Genomic DNA, 16,901 nt, shown 5'->3' with positions numbered 1-16,901 from the left:
TAAATAATTTTTACTTTATTAATGTTTAAATTTATCACTGGTTCAAAGTAGTAGTAACAAGTGAATCTAAGCAAACCCACTAAATCTATATTCATGCAGAGAAGATGCATGAATGTATTACTTTAGGGGTCTGATCAATGAGTAAGCAAAATCCAAAAGAAATCACGCTTTTACTTAGAAACAGAGGGTCCTTTTAAATGTCATTATATTCTACTTGCAGTAGGGCAATAAAATTGCAAGGTGGACTATCCATCATCCCCCTGCCTATAAGGTTGAATGTTTATTTATACATTTTATTTATTGCTATCTGTGTCCAATTTAGGATTTTTTTCTTTACTTTCTGTCTTCAGGAGGCATTAAGAAATTTCTCAAAAGAAGGGAAAAATTCTCTTTTAGGCAGTTGTTCCTGGGACTGTTGCCCCCATTAAAATATTTATTATATATAAATGTTTTGGAGAGAACTGGAAATTTGAATTTCCCCGTACTTTCACTCCCGCTGATAGTGGTCACCAGGGCAAACAGTGGGATCTCTCGAGCAGGGACAGAAATACTGATCAAGCTGTTATTCCTTCTCTACTCTTTAGATTCACTTCATAAACACTAAGTTGGTATACGAGAAATTCAATAGTATTTTGTACTATATAGACAAGGTCACTTTGGACTGTGATGGTGGTTGAACAGAATAAGGTTAAGCAGAATTAGGCAGCTAAAACAACTTGTGTACAATACATGGTTCTATAGTTTTGATTTAAAAATGAACTACTGCATAAATAAATAATATGAAAGATTTGTTCCATCTGAATCAATAACTGTGGTCTACACCAGCGGTCAGCAACCTTTCGGACCTCACGAACCACTAAACTCATAATTTTAAATCCCGCAGACCATTAATATGAATTTTTAAAAAAAGATAAATACATTTGTAAAATAATGATCTTCCTAATGGTGCCTGACAAGGATTATGGAGGCTCTGATTCATTGATCAGCTCACAGTTAAATGAAGTATTACTATTGTTACTATTATCATTAGTTGCATTATCTTTGGTAATACTAAAGAAATGCAAAATATTTTTTTTGTTTTTTTTCCCACTCATTATGGGTTTATTTCATTCCAGTCTAAGACCAAACAAGATATAAGTATTCGTGGAGCGGGGTGACTGTTGTAATGGTGGAAACAATACTATAGCGTACAGCTCGGCAATGGTCGCCTCATACAACTTAAGACTACAACGACATCACGCTGCGCCTCCCTTGTTTTTCTGTCTCTAGTACAGTTTGTGAATTTAGTGCAATATAAAGTCGAAAATTGTCATTCAGAATATAAGAATTTATTGGAATATTATTTTTGTATCAATATTAATAATAGTAGTTTTACTGTAAAATTATGTTTTTTTTTCCAAACAGGAATGCAATGCTATTTGATTGATATTCAGAAGTCACATGACCCTAATAGACTTTTTGTACTGTTTCTTACAGGAAATTAATTACTTTCAGTTTCCTGGGGAGCTCCTAATGCGGATGCTAAAAATGCTGATCCTGCCCCTTGTGGTATCAAGGTAATAAAACATTTGGGTCTTTTAAAATACTTTATATTTTATCTTGTATAACACATCCCATTAGGCTTAAGGGAAAAAGTTCAATAATACATTCAATAAATTGGCCAGAAATATACTGAAAAAAAAATTAGTATGCAGGTGCACTACTGGGTCTCAATATAAAAGGGCCACTCAATAGGCCTGAGACTTCAAGTGAATAAAGATCCAATGGGACTTTACATGGGACACACAATATAATAACAATCACATTCACAGGTAGATAAAGGTAAAGGTAAAAAACAGCACATATCCATGCCTGTGTCACCAGACTCCACAACCTTGAATAAATACTCTAGATAGAGAATCTTTAGCAACTAACCTGTTTCTGGATTCCATTCTGAACGGTGGTTCCTTCCACCAGCCTCTGTGTCCTCTAGTGATAGGGGATTTAGTAGATGAAACCATAAAGTTCTGCAGGGGGAGCCAAGATTCCACATTCCTGGTTGTACAGGTGGCAGTAGTTTTCTGTTTTTTTTAGCAAGATAATGTCGCCAAGATGACAGACTTTGGTGATATAAGTGGAGGGATCAGTGTTAGGCAGTGTTAGGCATTTTCTTGGAGGTGAACCTTGCTGCACTGCACATATAGTGAATGAGCCCTTACTCCTGCAGGCTTTTTTGTCGGGTTTATTAGAGGCATGGGTCCTGTGGGCTTTGATGATAAGGTTGTGTTTTAAAAGGTTAAACTTTAAACATAATAAAAATGATCCACCCTTTGTTTGCCTTGAGCGGCTAGATGTGTATTTCTAATTTATTACTCCAATTGTTGTCTGCAGGTTTCTGTCTAACATAACGTAACAAGAAGGATAAAACAAAAATAGAGGAATTGCCTTGTCGCTATAAAACCAAACTTTTATGATGTCCCTATACTCAAGTCCTTGGTGATTAGATTTTAAGGTCTTGCTAATTATGGTAAATTGTTAAGGCTAAAGTCAGATGTATATGACATTAATGCATCTCTTTACTTTTATTTTTAATACAGTTAAATTTACCTGAATTTGACTTCAGTCATCAAATGTCTGTAGCTGAAAACAAACTTTCCTAACCATTTTCAGTAACATTAGAACTAAGGAGCACTGTACACACAGTGCTGCTTACCTTTTGGGGGAGGGGGGGGATCCACAGGGGGAACTAACAGTGGTCTTCCTGATCAGTCCTAATGTGATCCACCATGGTGGTTCAATACCACAATCAAGGGACCGATATATACACACTAGATTTTTACCTGATCACAATCATTCTTTGTAAGCGTCATTTATTTAGTGTGTGTACACAGCCTTACTGCAATAAAAAAAAGGAAATCAGGTATTCCGCCCTGTCACATTGGACTTGTGCTGTGTGACAGCGCTTTTTACTCTTAGGACTAAATTAACAGAAATGCAAATAAAAGAGCTTGCTTTTTCTGTATTCCACATTTAGCTGCTTAGCTGTTTGCCTGAAGTTCAGCTTTTATGTAAAATGAATCCTATCATTTCAGTGTTTTGGGAGCAGCTCCTATACATTCATTTTATAATGACGACTGGAAGATGGAATCATTTGTTGTGTAAAAAGACAGAATATAGAATATAGGAAAATATATTCTAAAAAAATATAGAATATAGGAAAACAGCAAGCCAGAGATACTGTAATAGTCACTGAGGCTCTAATATAGGGTCTGATTTATTAAAGCTCTTCAAGACTGGAGAGGATATACTTTCATCAGTAAAGCTGGGTGATCCAAAAAACATAGAATGGATCAGGTCTAGGATTGCAAACATTTTCTATAAAATAGCAAATTACTTTTGGAAATCCTTTACAGGAATTTACCTTCAACATATGAAACCTGGATAATGAGAAATTCACACCTTTGTGCCAGAGATGGAGTATAGAGGATTCAGGGATTGGAAATCTCAGAAAACCTCTACCAAAGCCTTTCTCAGCCTTTTTACCGTTATCATTACTATGGGGTAATCCTTCAAGTAACTTTCAGGTCTTCAGGGAATTACTATATTTACTATATCACAGCTCACAGTACGTTAGTATGGTGGTTAGTAAGAAGAATGCCTCTTACATTGCTAGCCATTGGGGAGAATGTCACCCTTACAGATAGCCACAAAGATCATTGGTGTCATTTAAACTGACTTAAAAGGCACAAACTGCTCATTACTAGAAACCTCTAGCAATATCTGGAGGAACCCTAGGTTGAGATACATACCTCTGCAATGGTAATGTTTTTTTCTTCACTTTTAGTGGGTAAAGTACAAGCTGCAGGTAGTTGTACTAAACTAAGTCACTCAGCAGAGGGCAGCAGAAGAAGGATGTGCAAGAAAACTTGGTGAAGAATAAGTGTCTGAAAAGTGGAACATCTTCACTTGTATCTAAAGTGTATCTAAACTCAGAATCTTTACTTTACATAAAAGGGTAGACAACCCTTTTATTTCAAGTAAAATTTTTGTTTGTTAGTGTTTTTTTTTAAAGAGCAACAAACTCAAAAGTCTCCCAAAACAAAAAAAAAATACACTTACCTTCAACCCCGCAGCTCAGTTGATTGGTGCGGAGGTCCCTGCACTTTATTAAAAATCTCAATTTTTACCTTATATAAAAAAGGGTTGTCTACCCATTTATGTAAAGTGAAAATTCTGAGTTTAGGTATGCTTTAAGTGCAACACCCTTTTTTTAAAAAAGAAAAAAGGTGCAGCACCACTCCCTTAATTCATGAAGAATGAATGAAAAAGCAGAGCCTCCCGGGATACCTACGTCTTGGCTGCTCGGGCATGCACAGAAGGAGCCCTTTTATCAACAAAATTGCCGATCTCACGCATGCACAGGGATGAGATGAGAGATCAGCAAGTTTTTTCCCCAATCTATGTCACCCATTCTTGTGTCTGCGCAGTGCAAGATCGGGTGGCATAGAAAGAATAACGCGGCTAGGAGAAGATGGCGGCACCTGGCACTCCCTCTGCTTTGGGCCGAATGACAGATACCGGGACAACGCGGGACCCGATGAAAGAAACCTCCCGACGGACAGACTGATATGCAGGATTGAAGGTGAGTGATTTTATTGTTTTGGGTTAATTCCGCTTTAACATTTTTGCAGCTGCATAGGATACTCCACACTATGGAATATACATGTAAATGTGACACTGAACATCCCACAATGTAAATAGTGCCTAAGAAGTGCTAGATACTGAATATTCTACAATTATTAGCAGATGTGCAAGTAGGTAATGTGATTGTGTTAAAGCCTGACTTTAGTTATGATTTGTTGATGTTTTTGGGACAGAGCCACCTTAAAGATGACGCACATTATATTTATCAGATATGAACAGTTACCAGTAGTTCAGTTTGATAATTAAAGGAGAATAAAACCAGGAATGTCCCCATGCCAACATTTGTTCTGCTTCTTAAATTTTAAAGCTGAGCTGGAAGCAAACAACTTTATACACAGATTAAATTCATATAGGGCTCCATTAATAAAACATGGAATCTGATATTCCCTCAAACCTTCCCTGGTGGCAATCAATTACTGGTATTGAAACACATAGGGCCTGATGTATTAAAGCTCTCCAAGACTGGAGAGGATACACTTTCATCAGTGAAGCTGGGTGATTCAGCAAACCTGGAATGGATTTCTTAACCCTCCTAGCAGTAATACCCAGTGTGACTTGGGGTGGATTTTACTTGCAAAAGCGCTAATCCGAAGTCACACTCTGGGTCGCTTTTTAACAAAAAAAAAACACCTTGTTCTGTCGCTTTCCCCCTGGCGTCCAGCTGGTCCCCGCAGGTCCTGGGCACACGTACTCTTTCTCCGATCTCCAGTCACGAAGTGCAGAGACGAGATCCATGGGGTTTCCCGGTGACGTCCGTGCATGAGTCGGTGTGAGCGGGAGGATCGGAGGGAAATTCAAATAATTTTGTATTGGATTCAATACAAAATGGCTGTTTTGAGTCTAATACAAGGAAATATTCATATAATACATATATATTATATATTTATTATACATGCTACTGTACAGTTACATTACATGTTTGAATATTATTTTTTTTTTATCAGATTTTTGTGTTTTGTTATTTAACGTTTATTATTAAATTTAATAAATATCAGTGAAGTATGCCTAAGAATTACAGCCTACAATGAAAAATACATTTCCATGCAAAGAAAATTGTATCGCTTTTCAGGGAATTAGAGCGCTAGGGAGGTTAAAGTCATTTGCTATTAGTAAGCAAATGTTTTCAATCCTGGACCAGATATATTCAGGTTTGCTGGACCACCCAGGTTCACTGATGAAAGTGTATCCACTCCAGTCTTGGAGAGCTTTAATAAATCAGACCCCTAGACTTTGAAGATTCCCACCAGTGTATGTTTCAAGGCATGTCTGATTTATAAATCAAGCCCACAAGTTCATCCAAATGCACAGCTCTATAACACCACACCAATCTGGCTGCGTTTTCCCTCTGCTGCAGTTCAGTTTACATGTATAGAAATAAAGCAGACTCCCGAGCTAATCTCACTACCATTCTGATCTTTCCTCCTGTCAGCGTGATCCTTACATTGCAATACAACTCTGTACTTTACAGGAAACTAGAGACTAAAAGCAAATCAAATTCAGGAACCCTGCTTGCATTTATAAATACATTTAATGATGTAGTAATGATTGCAAAGCTCCATTGACTTGACTTTCCTGTTTAGCATTAAGATCATTTTTTTTTAAACTCCAAACTTTCTGTAGCTCATAATTTGTTGCTCCTTTTTACATCCCAGTCAGATAGTTGGATATATAGTCTGCCTGGATATATTAAAGAAACTTTAGAGGATGTTGCTGCTGATGAATTACGTAATATTCCCCTTTACTGAACCTCAGGTAATGACATTTCATGAAATATGTCAGGCTATGTCTCCATAAACATTACATGCCTCTGTGGCTGGCCTCTGTCCCAGGGATATAGAAATCATTTTGTACAGGTTCATCTCTGTGCTTGTCATTATGATAGATTTGGCTGCTGCCTTGTATTTTATTCATTTCCGTTTCTATACCTAATATTAAAAATAATAAAGTAACCGGCAATGGAAGGGAAACTTCAGTGCCAAGTTTTTGTTCTGGGCTCCTGTGTTTTATTACCAAAGAACCATGACCTTATCAGCCCAGGAAGATCTAACAATATGAGGACATTTTTGTTCCACAATAACTTTGACAAAAAAATGAATTTAAAAGTCTTTTTATGTCCGTTTTAATTGGGGCAATTTTGGTGTACTGACCGCACTTTCCAATTTAAGTCAATTTAACTAATCTGGCACCTGCAAATCCTGACATCAGTTGGGTTAGAAGAATTTTTTAATTACAGTTGGAGACTTTGTACACATGTGTAATATTTGTCACTGGAAATATTCATTATTTATCCTCTCTAGCAATGGTAGAGTAAATGGGCCTGATTTATTAAAGCTCTCCAAGGCTGTAGAGAATACACTTTCATTAGTGTAGCTGGGTCATCTAGCAAACCCGGAATGGATCTAGGATTCAAAACATTTGCTAGCAAATGATTTGAAGAAATCTATTCCAGGTTAGTTGGATCACCCAGTTCCACTGATTAAAGTGTTTCCTCTCCAGCCTTTGAGAGCTTTAATAAATCAGACCCAAGGAGTGCTGTACAGACAGCGCTGTTCTGTTTTATGGAGATGATGAGCTTTAGGCACCCTGCATCCATCCCAATTAGGTATCAACAGTGTTGTTCTTGTTGGTTATTTAGAGATCCAGGAGGACAGATCACAAAACAAATTTGGGGGACATTTGTGGAGATTCTAGTTTTTCCCCCAAAGTGACACAAGTGTTTATATTCAGAGACAAAAACCTCATGTATGTATGTAGCTGTAGAAATAACTCTATTAAAGTAACAAAATATTATATTTTAGTAACTGCATTTGGCTGTGGCTGGCAATGTGCCAGCTGCAGGTAGCTGCGTGGGGTCAATCGGTCCTGAGGTAGGTCTCAACCTTCCCTTATTATTATTATTATTATATATTGTTATTATGTATTTACTCTCTAGTTATGTATTTCCGAGTACCAATATGTTACACAGCAGTTTACAGAGCCTGTAGTCATGCAGTTCTGTAAAAGTTGACCATGCCTAGCATCTGTGCAAACCATTTATTATTTAATTTCCAGCTAAGAATACCTTATCCATAGGGTGACAATTCTGCTACACTAATTCAGTACAAAACAAATAGTGTTGTCACTTTTGAAAAACTATCAGATCTGCAGGCAGGATCAACTTTTAATATTGCGTGTGAGGGGAGACTAAAAAAAAAACAAAACAGAAATTGTCTAAAGTTTTACTTTAAGGTGTTCACAGATATGACTTCTTATGTGGCCATATCAGATGATGATGATCTCATGGTTGTAGGTAACTTGAAGACAATCCTGCCTAATAGATCTCTTTGGAGAATGTGATTGGATAAATTAGAGCAGAGGTCGCCAAACGGCTGGCCGGTGCGCCCCCAAGCAGGGTCAGGAGAAGGACCCCGCTGGGAAGGCACACCGGCCAGAGACGTAGACCATGTCCCCCGTACAGGTCGCAGGCTCAGCGAAGTGGGCGAGTTGTGTCTCTGGACATGTTCAGATTTGTGATGGGAGAGTGGGTGGGTTCTGGTATCATGACGTCACTATGAGGGATTTGTTCCCCCTTAAGTGACACACGGCTCCCCCGCGCATGCACGGTCCGGAGCCAGTAAATTTAGTGGTCCGTGGGATCGAAAAGGTTGGTGACCACTTGATTAGAGAGTCCTTGCCCCTGTTCTTCTGCTATATTTTCCTAATTAGGGCTTTCTTCAACATCATGGGCTTCACCTTCCCCTCTTTCCATCTATATATTTAACAGGCACACTTATACAACTTTGGTAATGCTTGAAACTCTACCAGAAGAAATGCCTTTTTGCACCTGTAGTCCATGAATGATGGTATAGTATGGAATAAATTACACTCCAGGATTAGAGCAGTTTAGTTACTAAATCAAATTGATACATTATGACAGTTCTACTGCCTGGTGGAGACCCAACCTAATTCCTGAGAGAGTCAGGTTTTATGAAAAGAAAGAATGAGAATTTGTAATTGTCACAATAAAAGGTAAACGATGACATCTAACATTGTTGTGGGGGTCATTGACAAATCCCTCTTCATCTTTGGCTTAGATTTATTAGGAAATAAAAGGTAAAATCTGGGTTTTAATTCTTCCAAAGCTGTTGAATAAGCTTATTCAATTATAAAGACTTCTGTAAAAAGGGCATGATCACCCATCACAACACATGGCACACATTTCACACAGCAAGTGTTAAATGGCAAGACATCCCAAATGATCTGCTGAGAGTATTTGAGGCATATCCATTTAACACTTGCCAAGCTCTGAATAAGGAAAACACAGATCCCTCACACAGATGCACTTAGAAGGGACATTATGAAGTGCAAGTATTGTTCTAGTTTCCTGTGTTAGCATGTAATCAGAACCGTATGGTATGCATTTTACATTTGTTTCCCACTCACAGAGACTAATGGAGACTTGCAGAGGTTCATATACAACTATATCGCTTGATTCATAATCAGTTTGTGATTTAGGGCTTTACATATACACTCACTAAGCAATTTTTAGGAACACTTGCCCACCCGCACACATATGGGAGCAGAACAAGTCATACATTCATGCAGATACAGTTGAGAAGTTTTAGGTAGCACGCATTTTTCACTTTGAAGCAATGCAGCGAAATTGCCTCTGAATAGCACCCCAATGCACCTTTTCCAGTGGACTATAGCATGTTTCCTTGTGTTTTTGTAAATAGTACAAGTTCAATTTTTAGATATTTGTGTGAAGCATTAGGCAGGCCAATCCAACAAATGGGCTGCCCTAACACAGCACACATGTGGGCATGCATATGCACTACAGCAGCACATATGTGGGAACAAGCTCCTAATATTCACATGAAACCCCAGAGGAGGCGGGGGGGCGGTGAAACAACATAAAACCATTTCCTTCATATACCTATGGGTGATGTCTACAGTGTCAGATTTATCCTTGGTACTTGATTAGAGGTGATCTTAATGGGCACTAACTTTATCTAGGTGGGCCTTAAAATAAGTCTAGTGAAATACAGAAAAGCTTTTCTATCCATAAACATTAGTATAACCAAGGCTGGTCATTGAATAGTAAAAAAGTAAGCAGTTGTGTGTTGATGTGTTGAGTAATTTTTTTTTAAAACAAAATACAGTTTAAGGCTGTGTACACACGTTTAATTGTTGTTGGAAAGGATATTTCACAATCCTTTCAAACGACAAAAGACTGAACGAGTGCTGAACATACAGCGCCGTTCTGCTTGTCAGAGCGGCACCTCGCTGCGCTGTCTCCTATTCACTTGCATTACAATCGTTCGACGTTTGTGGATCTGCCAGGACGGATCTTTAAACGATGTCGAACAAGTGCTATACACACGCCTGATTCTCATCTGATACCAGCCCTGAAGAGATTATCGGACGAGAATCATCTTAGGCTACGATGGATGATTGCCACCCAAGACAGATTGTCGTAATCCTCTTGGGGTGAAAATATGATGTGTAAAGCAGTCCTCCTGCATCATTCATCAATCCATCATGGCCAGTCGGGAACTACTACTGCTCTGCATTTATATGGAGCTCCTCTCTCATCCTCCTTTCTCCAGAGAACAGAATGGTGCTGTATGTTCAGCGCTCATTTGTTGATCAAATAAAATATAAAGAGCATTGCATCTGCTTTGCACCAACCATGTAATTTCAAATATCCAAGATCTTTCTTCCAGGTATACCAGATCACAGCTCACAAAGACTGCAAATGCCCCAATGATCAGACATATGTTAAAATGTACACAAATTCAAAGAAAAAGGATGCAGTATACTGCAACTATATATTGCAGCTAACAATGAGTAATGTATGTGCAGGACTGATAAAATTGGAAGGATTCCAAGGGGGTAATTGATTAGGTGATCACAGCAGATTCTGGGTGGACCCAATTTTATCAATCCAATACACACTTTGTACCACATCACTAAGTCCCAAGACACGTTGCATTTTTATGACATAAAAGTGTGAATAACATTGGATTTGGACTTTATGCTTTCTGCTTTTGGCACATTCCCTAATGCACACACAGTTCTTACTTAAGCACAAAGTCAGCCTTCGGCCACGATATTTGGGAAAGCTGCCTGGGTAAAAGCATTACCTCTACACTTATTGAAACTTGACTAAGAACATTTACTACTCCAGCGCCCCACTCCTTTCCTTATGCATTCAGAGTTCAGGGAAATTTGGAAGGATTGGGCCTCATCATCATATCATCTAATGTCAGGCTGTCTCTGTTTATCTTTATGTAGCCATTGCCGGTTTATTTGCCTAACAGACTGGCAGTATAGTCCAATGGTGGTTGTGTAAAATGGAGGGGACATTCTGCATCTGTTTCCAAATGTTGGCATTTTTACAACTATAAAAGTTACCTAGTTAGAAATGTCACTGATGATTATTAGTATTCCTAGAATGGCACAACGTTTTATTACAGCTTTAGTTTTCTGATCCATAATGCATTGTCCCTCTCTATATTGTCATTACTTACATACAAAATTTAGATTATTATTATTAACAAACAGGATTTATAAAGCGCCAACATATTACGCAGCGCTGTACATTAAAAGAGGTTGCAAATGACAGATGAATACAGTCAGTGACACAGGAGGAGAGGACCCTGCCCCGAATTGCTTACAATCTAGGAGATAATCTGCAAGTAATGGTGAATATTATTCTTCTGTATTATCAGTACCAGGCGATATAGTAGTTAGTGGAATTTCCAGAATATTGCCAAGCCTTGTTTTTTATGAATCCATATGCACATCATTAGGCCATGGAATTCTTAAATGTAACACCTAAACAAACTTTTAGCAATAGGCATACCCTCTCTTCCAGCACAGAACGGTCCCAACACATTTTTTCTTAACTTACTACACATGAGACAATCTTTTTTGCAAAACAACTTAAAGAAACTTAAAAAAATATACCACAGACATTTTTCCAACACTGAAAGAACATTTAAATCCTGAATGAATTTGCAAGTTGTTGAGTCTGTGCAGATTCATGATTCACAGTGCCTAAAACTGCAGACGATGGGAAAATGTGATACACATGGGATGTAGCTGTAATGAGAAACAATTGTAAGGTTCCAAAGAGTCTACTGCAATTCCTTCTGCCTCTTCTAGTATCTTGCATTAAATCGAGCTTTCTTTATTACACCCAAGAGATGGCTGTTAAGTGTGTCTATGGCAGCATGCGGAAGTTATATTAGAGAGTCAGTGTTTCTGTATGATATTCATAAAAGGTTGTCTTGGCTGAAGTTGGTGGTGTTTCTGCAGTATGAAAGGAAAATTATAGGTTTTATTATTTTGGTTTCAAACAATATACAGTAAAAGCACCATAGCTGAAGTGTTGTACTATACAGTGTATGTTGGTAGTTATGAAAAGCTGTAAAAGGACACCAAATTATCTGGTTTGAATTGTTACCTGTAGTCTTAGATCTATTAGCGTCCTTAGTGGCATCTATCTTATGTCACCATTTCTATCCAGCAGCAGGAGATATTCTAATACTATAAACTTCACTGAGAGATCAGTTGCTACTGGCATGTGACTGTTCGCAGACCAGTAACTAGTAAATGTATTTGTTTTTGTTTGTTAGGTGTTAACAAATTTAGGTAGCAGAGGAATAATAAATGCAATAATAATATAAATAATAATAAATAATAATAATAAATGCAAGTTTAATGATGAAATGGATGTATATGTACATGTACATACAGTAGATACCCGCTCAAATGATTGAGTACAAAGACATTGTAGACAATATTGTGCTTCTAGCTTTGTGGCTGTGCACAAAACCGGATCCATAAGGACATGTTTTGTCAAATTTGGTGTTAGGTAATGCGGCCTGCACAACTTATGGAGGAGCCAACAGAGCAACTTTTCATTTTGTCCCAAGATTAGAGGTTTTGCGGGCTCTTCCTGGGTGGAAACCTTTCTTTTATTTATTTTTTTTTCTCCTCACTGTTTCTTTTTTCCTATTTAAGTTTGAATTGCACTGTTTTAGGGATATGAGTAGGATTTCTCTCCTTTCTTTCTTGATGTGCCACATTTATTTTCTCTGGTCTTCAATATGTTTGTTGTTCTTATTATTTGTAGCATATTTCCAGTCTTGTAATGTCTTGTACTTGTCTTTGTACTTCTTATCTGTATACTTTGACAAATATTTTCTCTAATAAAACTCCACCTTTTGGATGGATTGGAAAACCCAATGTGAGCTAGGTCTTCTCATTCAGTGTCAGTATCTGACCTCACAAAAGCTCTTTTAGTGGAACGGGGACACATTTTCACAAACAGCTCAAAAAAGCTCTTTTAGCCAAAGAGGATGCTGTTTTAGCCAAAACAAGGGATGTCAATTAATACCTTTTATAATGATTTATAATTATGCCATTGGCATCGCAATGGGATTTTCAACAAGCTTATATTGGTGTGATCTAAGTGTGATCATATAGTGCGTCTAGAATGAATCTTTAAACTGTATGGAACTATTTGCAGGAACTACAGTGAGTGCATTGTGAGCCACAATATGATGCACATTTATTTGTTTCTCATAACTTATTTTTTTAGTTCTTTGGACTGTGTTCTTAGCACATTTATTTGCATGTTGGCTGTAGCTGTATGATCCCCCTATTTCTAATTTTCTGAGGTTTTAATGAACGCTCAAATAACCAATAACTACCTTAGTCCCAAGTGGAAAAAAGTAAACATCATGATCTTAACTAAATTAATAACTGTTTATCTTGTTTATGCCGTCATGGACAGAAAATACCATATTTCCATAATACCATTCTTTTCTTTTGCCAAGTAATGGAAAACAGAGTTAATGTTATTGATTCTCGCCAATATTTTATTCATAGGCAAGTTCTTATTCTAATAAAACATTGTATGTGTACAGCTAGATTCTGGTTTAAACTTCTAACATGTTCTGGGCTACATGTGCTGAAACGTTTGGTCTTCACCACTGATGTTGCTGGTTCTGATGTTTTATTGTATAAGCAGCTTGCAGTGAGAGAAAGACGGTTGTTTTTGCTGATCTTCTAAGAATGTTAAAATAAATGTAACTTAATGCATATGTGAATGTTGCATTCACTCTTGGTGCTGACTAAAAGTTGCTATGTGCCAGCTTTGTTCACCGTTGCCACTATCAGAAGGCTGTGCTGTATTTATATAATAAATACGGCAATTTGAGAGGAAAGGAAATAAAGAGGCTTTAAGGCTTCTTTTTAAATATTATATTGTATATTATACATCAAGACAGTAATGTGTATATCCATCTCCCATTATATATTCATGACGTGGTCCACTGACTTATACAGCACCAACGCTGGATTTTTCATCTTCTTACTCTGCATAAGATCAACAATATTGGTACCCACTGTATAAATATAATCCTGATCTCAGAACTACTACCAGCATTCCTCACAATACAGCCTATATGGGTGCTTATTACTGCACCATCCATCAGCGCATTCATCCTCCTTACCAGTGATTTAATAGACTGCTGTATTCCCAGCTAATATTACTGTAACAAAGCGTACACGTCTGTTATATACCCCTGAGGAAGCCTTGTAGGCGAAACGCGTTGGGTAACAATACGTTTTACTGGCCTATTCACACACCAAAAATCACCAGTCACATAGTGATGCCACTGCTCCCCCTCCCCTCTGTTTTCTCTGCCATACTATTTTCTTTACTCTTTTTTTTATCCCCCTTTTTTATTTTCATGTTTTCTTATGCCTATACTGGTTTGACCATTCCTGAACTGTTAAGTGCATGTACCATTTTTGATTCAAGAGACCTAGCTCTTTGGCCGAATTTATTTACATTACATAACAGAGAGCCCCATTCTTTGGGTTATCTTTGTCCTTTTTCAGTATCTTTTCTAATAGTGCCTTTGCAATGCCCCTTGATGTTGTTACTGGTGTTCTATGGGTATTCAAGGTTTTCCTAGTTCTTCTTGTTTGATCAGGCATCAGTTTACATCAGTTTAAGGGGGTTTTGAGATCTATTAGATTTCATTGACAGGTGCATTCAACTTGCAGCTGACCTTCCATTGATCTGCATTTGACCTGCTTCAAACAGATTTTGCATTTGTTTAGTTTTTTAGCTGTTTGCTTTGCAACCCATCTGATACCACGCAACCATAACCCATCAACATAGGCTCAAGGAGTTCTCACTTTGTATTTAAACTTATATTGTTTACCTACGTAATTTAAAAAAAACTTTTCATACAATCTATTATCATCACATTAATACTACTTGTATTACTACAACTACCATTTTCTGTTGGATGGAGATTGGGATTTGGGATAAAATTGTCTATATTACATGGAACATCAGTCTACTTGCCAAACTACGTCACAGGGGACAGTGAAGAAGACTGGAGCCAGGGGATGCTACGTTACACAAATTCTAAATAGGGTTAGAATACCCCTATCTAACAGAGGATACTAATGTACCACTAGATGTCTACCAGGCCACAATAACATTGGTGGAGCATAACTGTGGTTCTGTTGGGTCTCTGGTTCCAACAGTTTCCCAGTCACTGACACCCATGAAAGCAAGCAGTACATAAAGCCAGAGTAAATTTTTGTTCCTGATTTGCATTTTTTTCCAGAAATGAAGTGATTACAAACAATGCTAACAAAGAATAACCAGGAGACAGTAATATATATTTATACAGTATTGGATGTTTTATATCCTTTTAACTGGTCAGCTTTGTGTAAATGCTAACTTGCAATATAGACACTTCCATGGATGTTTGGGGTATTTCTATTCAGAATTTAGTTTTGGATAGAATATGGAATGCTTAAAATGCTGATCCTATTATTTTTTTTTATCTGTTTTCCATTAAGGAGATTTCCCTTAATTTTAGAATGCTAATCATTTTTCCTAACAGTGGACACTGGTCAAAGATAGAGCTGATAAAGGTTTTAACCTTCCCTATCCTATAAAACAAGTTTTTTTAATGAAGATATACTTTGATTTCTATATGTCCCGGGAACATTATCAGCAATGTTAGGTTGACATTAATGTAGATATTTAAAATACTTTGTATTCTGTGATTAGAAAGGGGTGTGGTAGCTCTTAGTCCTGCTGGTTGATTTCTAGAAATGTTCCGTGAAGATGTGATGCATGCTAATCCGGCTCTGTCAAAGTATTACCACAAGCATCTTGTTTACGTGGATTTGTTTTCATGGTCATGACATGTCACGTAGCACTACACCAGGACTTATGTACCCTTAGAAGTTAGCTAACCCATCATTTGTATTTGATTTGTGGTTTTTACATATTATTCACACATTGTTCCAGCAAATCCTGGACTCCTTGTACCAAAGAAACTTGCTGCAGGTTTATTAGCCAACTGCTAGAATTTGTTCATGCTAATGTGTTGTTGTAACATAAATTCCTGTGTTAACACAACATATGGCAACATTTAGCACATGTATTTGTTTGCTGGGTTCCAATTTATTTCGAATGGCACCAAAACACACCACGGGAACGCATCACACACTACACTACATTTATGTTTAGCCCACTATCTTTCCCTGGTCCTGATTTATTAAAGTTCTCCAAGGCTGGAGAGAATACACTTTCAGCAGTGAACCTGAGTAATTTAGCAAACCTGGAATGGATTTCCTAAATTCAAGCTATTTGTTAGCAAATGTTTTCATTAGGAAACTATGGGACAGTGTCAAAAACTTTGGACTTGTTGCCTGCTATGTAGCTTGCATGCAGCAAAAGGAGGTCCTATGAGTCCTATACAGTCCATAGGCCCCCAGTTGTATAGTCCTCCCTTTTAGCAAACAGGAAGTGAAATGTTAAAGAATCATTATGGCAAGATCAAAAGGCATACTTTAGTTGATGCTTCAGATTTTAGACCTTGAAAATCCATTTTAAAACTTGAGGTATGATGTTTTAACCTGAATTTGTTGATAAATAAAACCATTGGTGATCCCTGGGCTTCGGGAAATGCTCTGGTGGTCACCAGATTTGGTAATTTTGGCGCTTAAGAACAACTGACATTGTTGTGTTCGAAGCGTCACATGTTTTTGGAGCTAATAAAGCTAACTTGAGAAAATGGTGTAATTATAACTATTTTTTAATTCCAAAAATAGTCCCAACTTTGATAGTCTTCCAAAAAAAGAATTTATTAGGCATTAAACACAGCATGTATATGAGATTCATATTTCCT

The 16,901-nt window shown here is 37.4% G+C and overlaps 1 protein-coding gene across 2 annotated transcripts in view; it reads left to right on the top strand.

The window, feature by feature from the left end:
* SLC1A7 (solute carrier family 1 member 7) overlaps positions 1-16,901 on the top strand; it is a 42,664-nt gene that overhangs the window by 1,562 nt on the left and 24,201 nt on the right. For both annotated transcript variants that reach the window (XM_072419662.1, XM_072419661.1), the window contains exon 2: positions 1,477-1,556. In XM_072419662.1, coding sequence (XP_072275763.1) covers positions 1,477-1,556 — 80 coding nt within the window. The remainder of the gene's footprint in view (positions 1-1,476; positions 1,557-16,901) is intronic.

The sequence above is a fragment of the Pyxicephalus adspersus genome, chromosome 8, assembly GCF_032062135.1.
Source record: "Pyxicephalus adspersus chromosome 8, UCB_Pads_2.0, whole genome shotgun sequence".
NCBI lineage: Eukaryota > Metazoa > Chordata > Amphibia > Anura > Pyxicephalidae > Pyxicephalus > Pyxicephalus adspersus.
The sequence above is the reverse complement of the archived record's forward strand: the minus strand, read 5'-3'. Positions and strand labels throughout refer to the sequence as shown.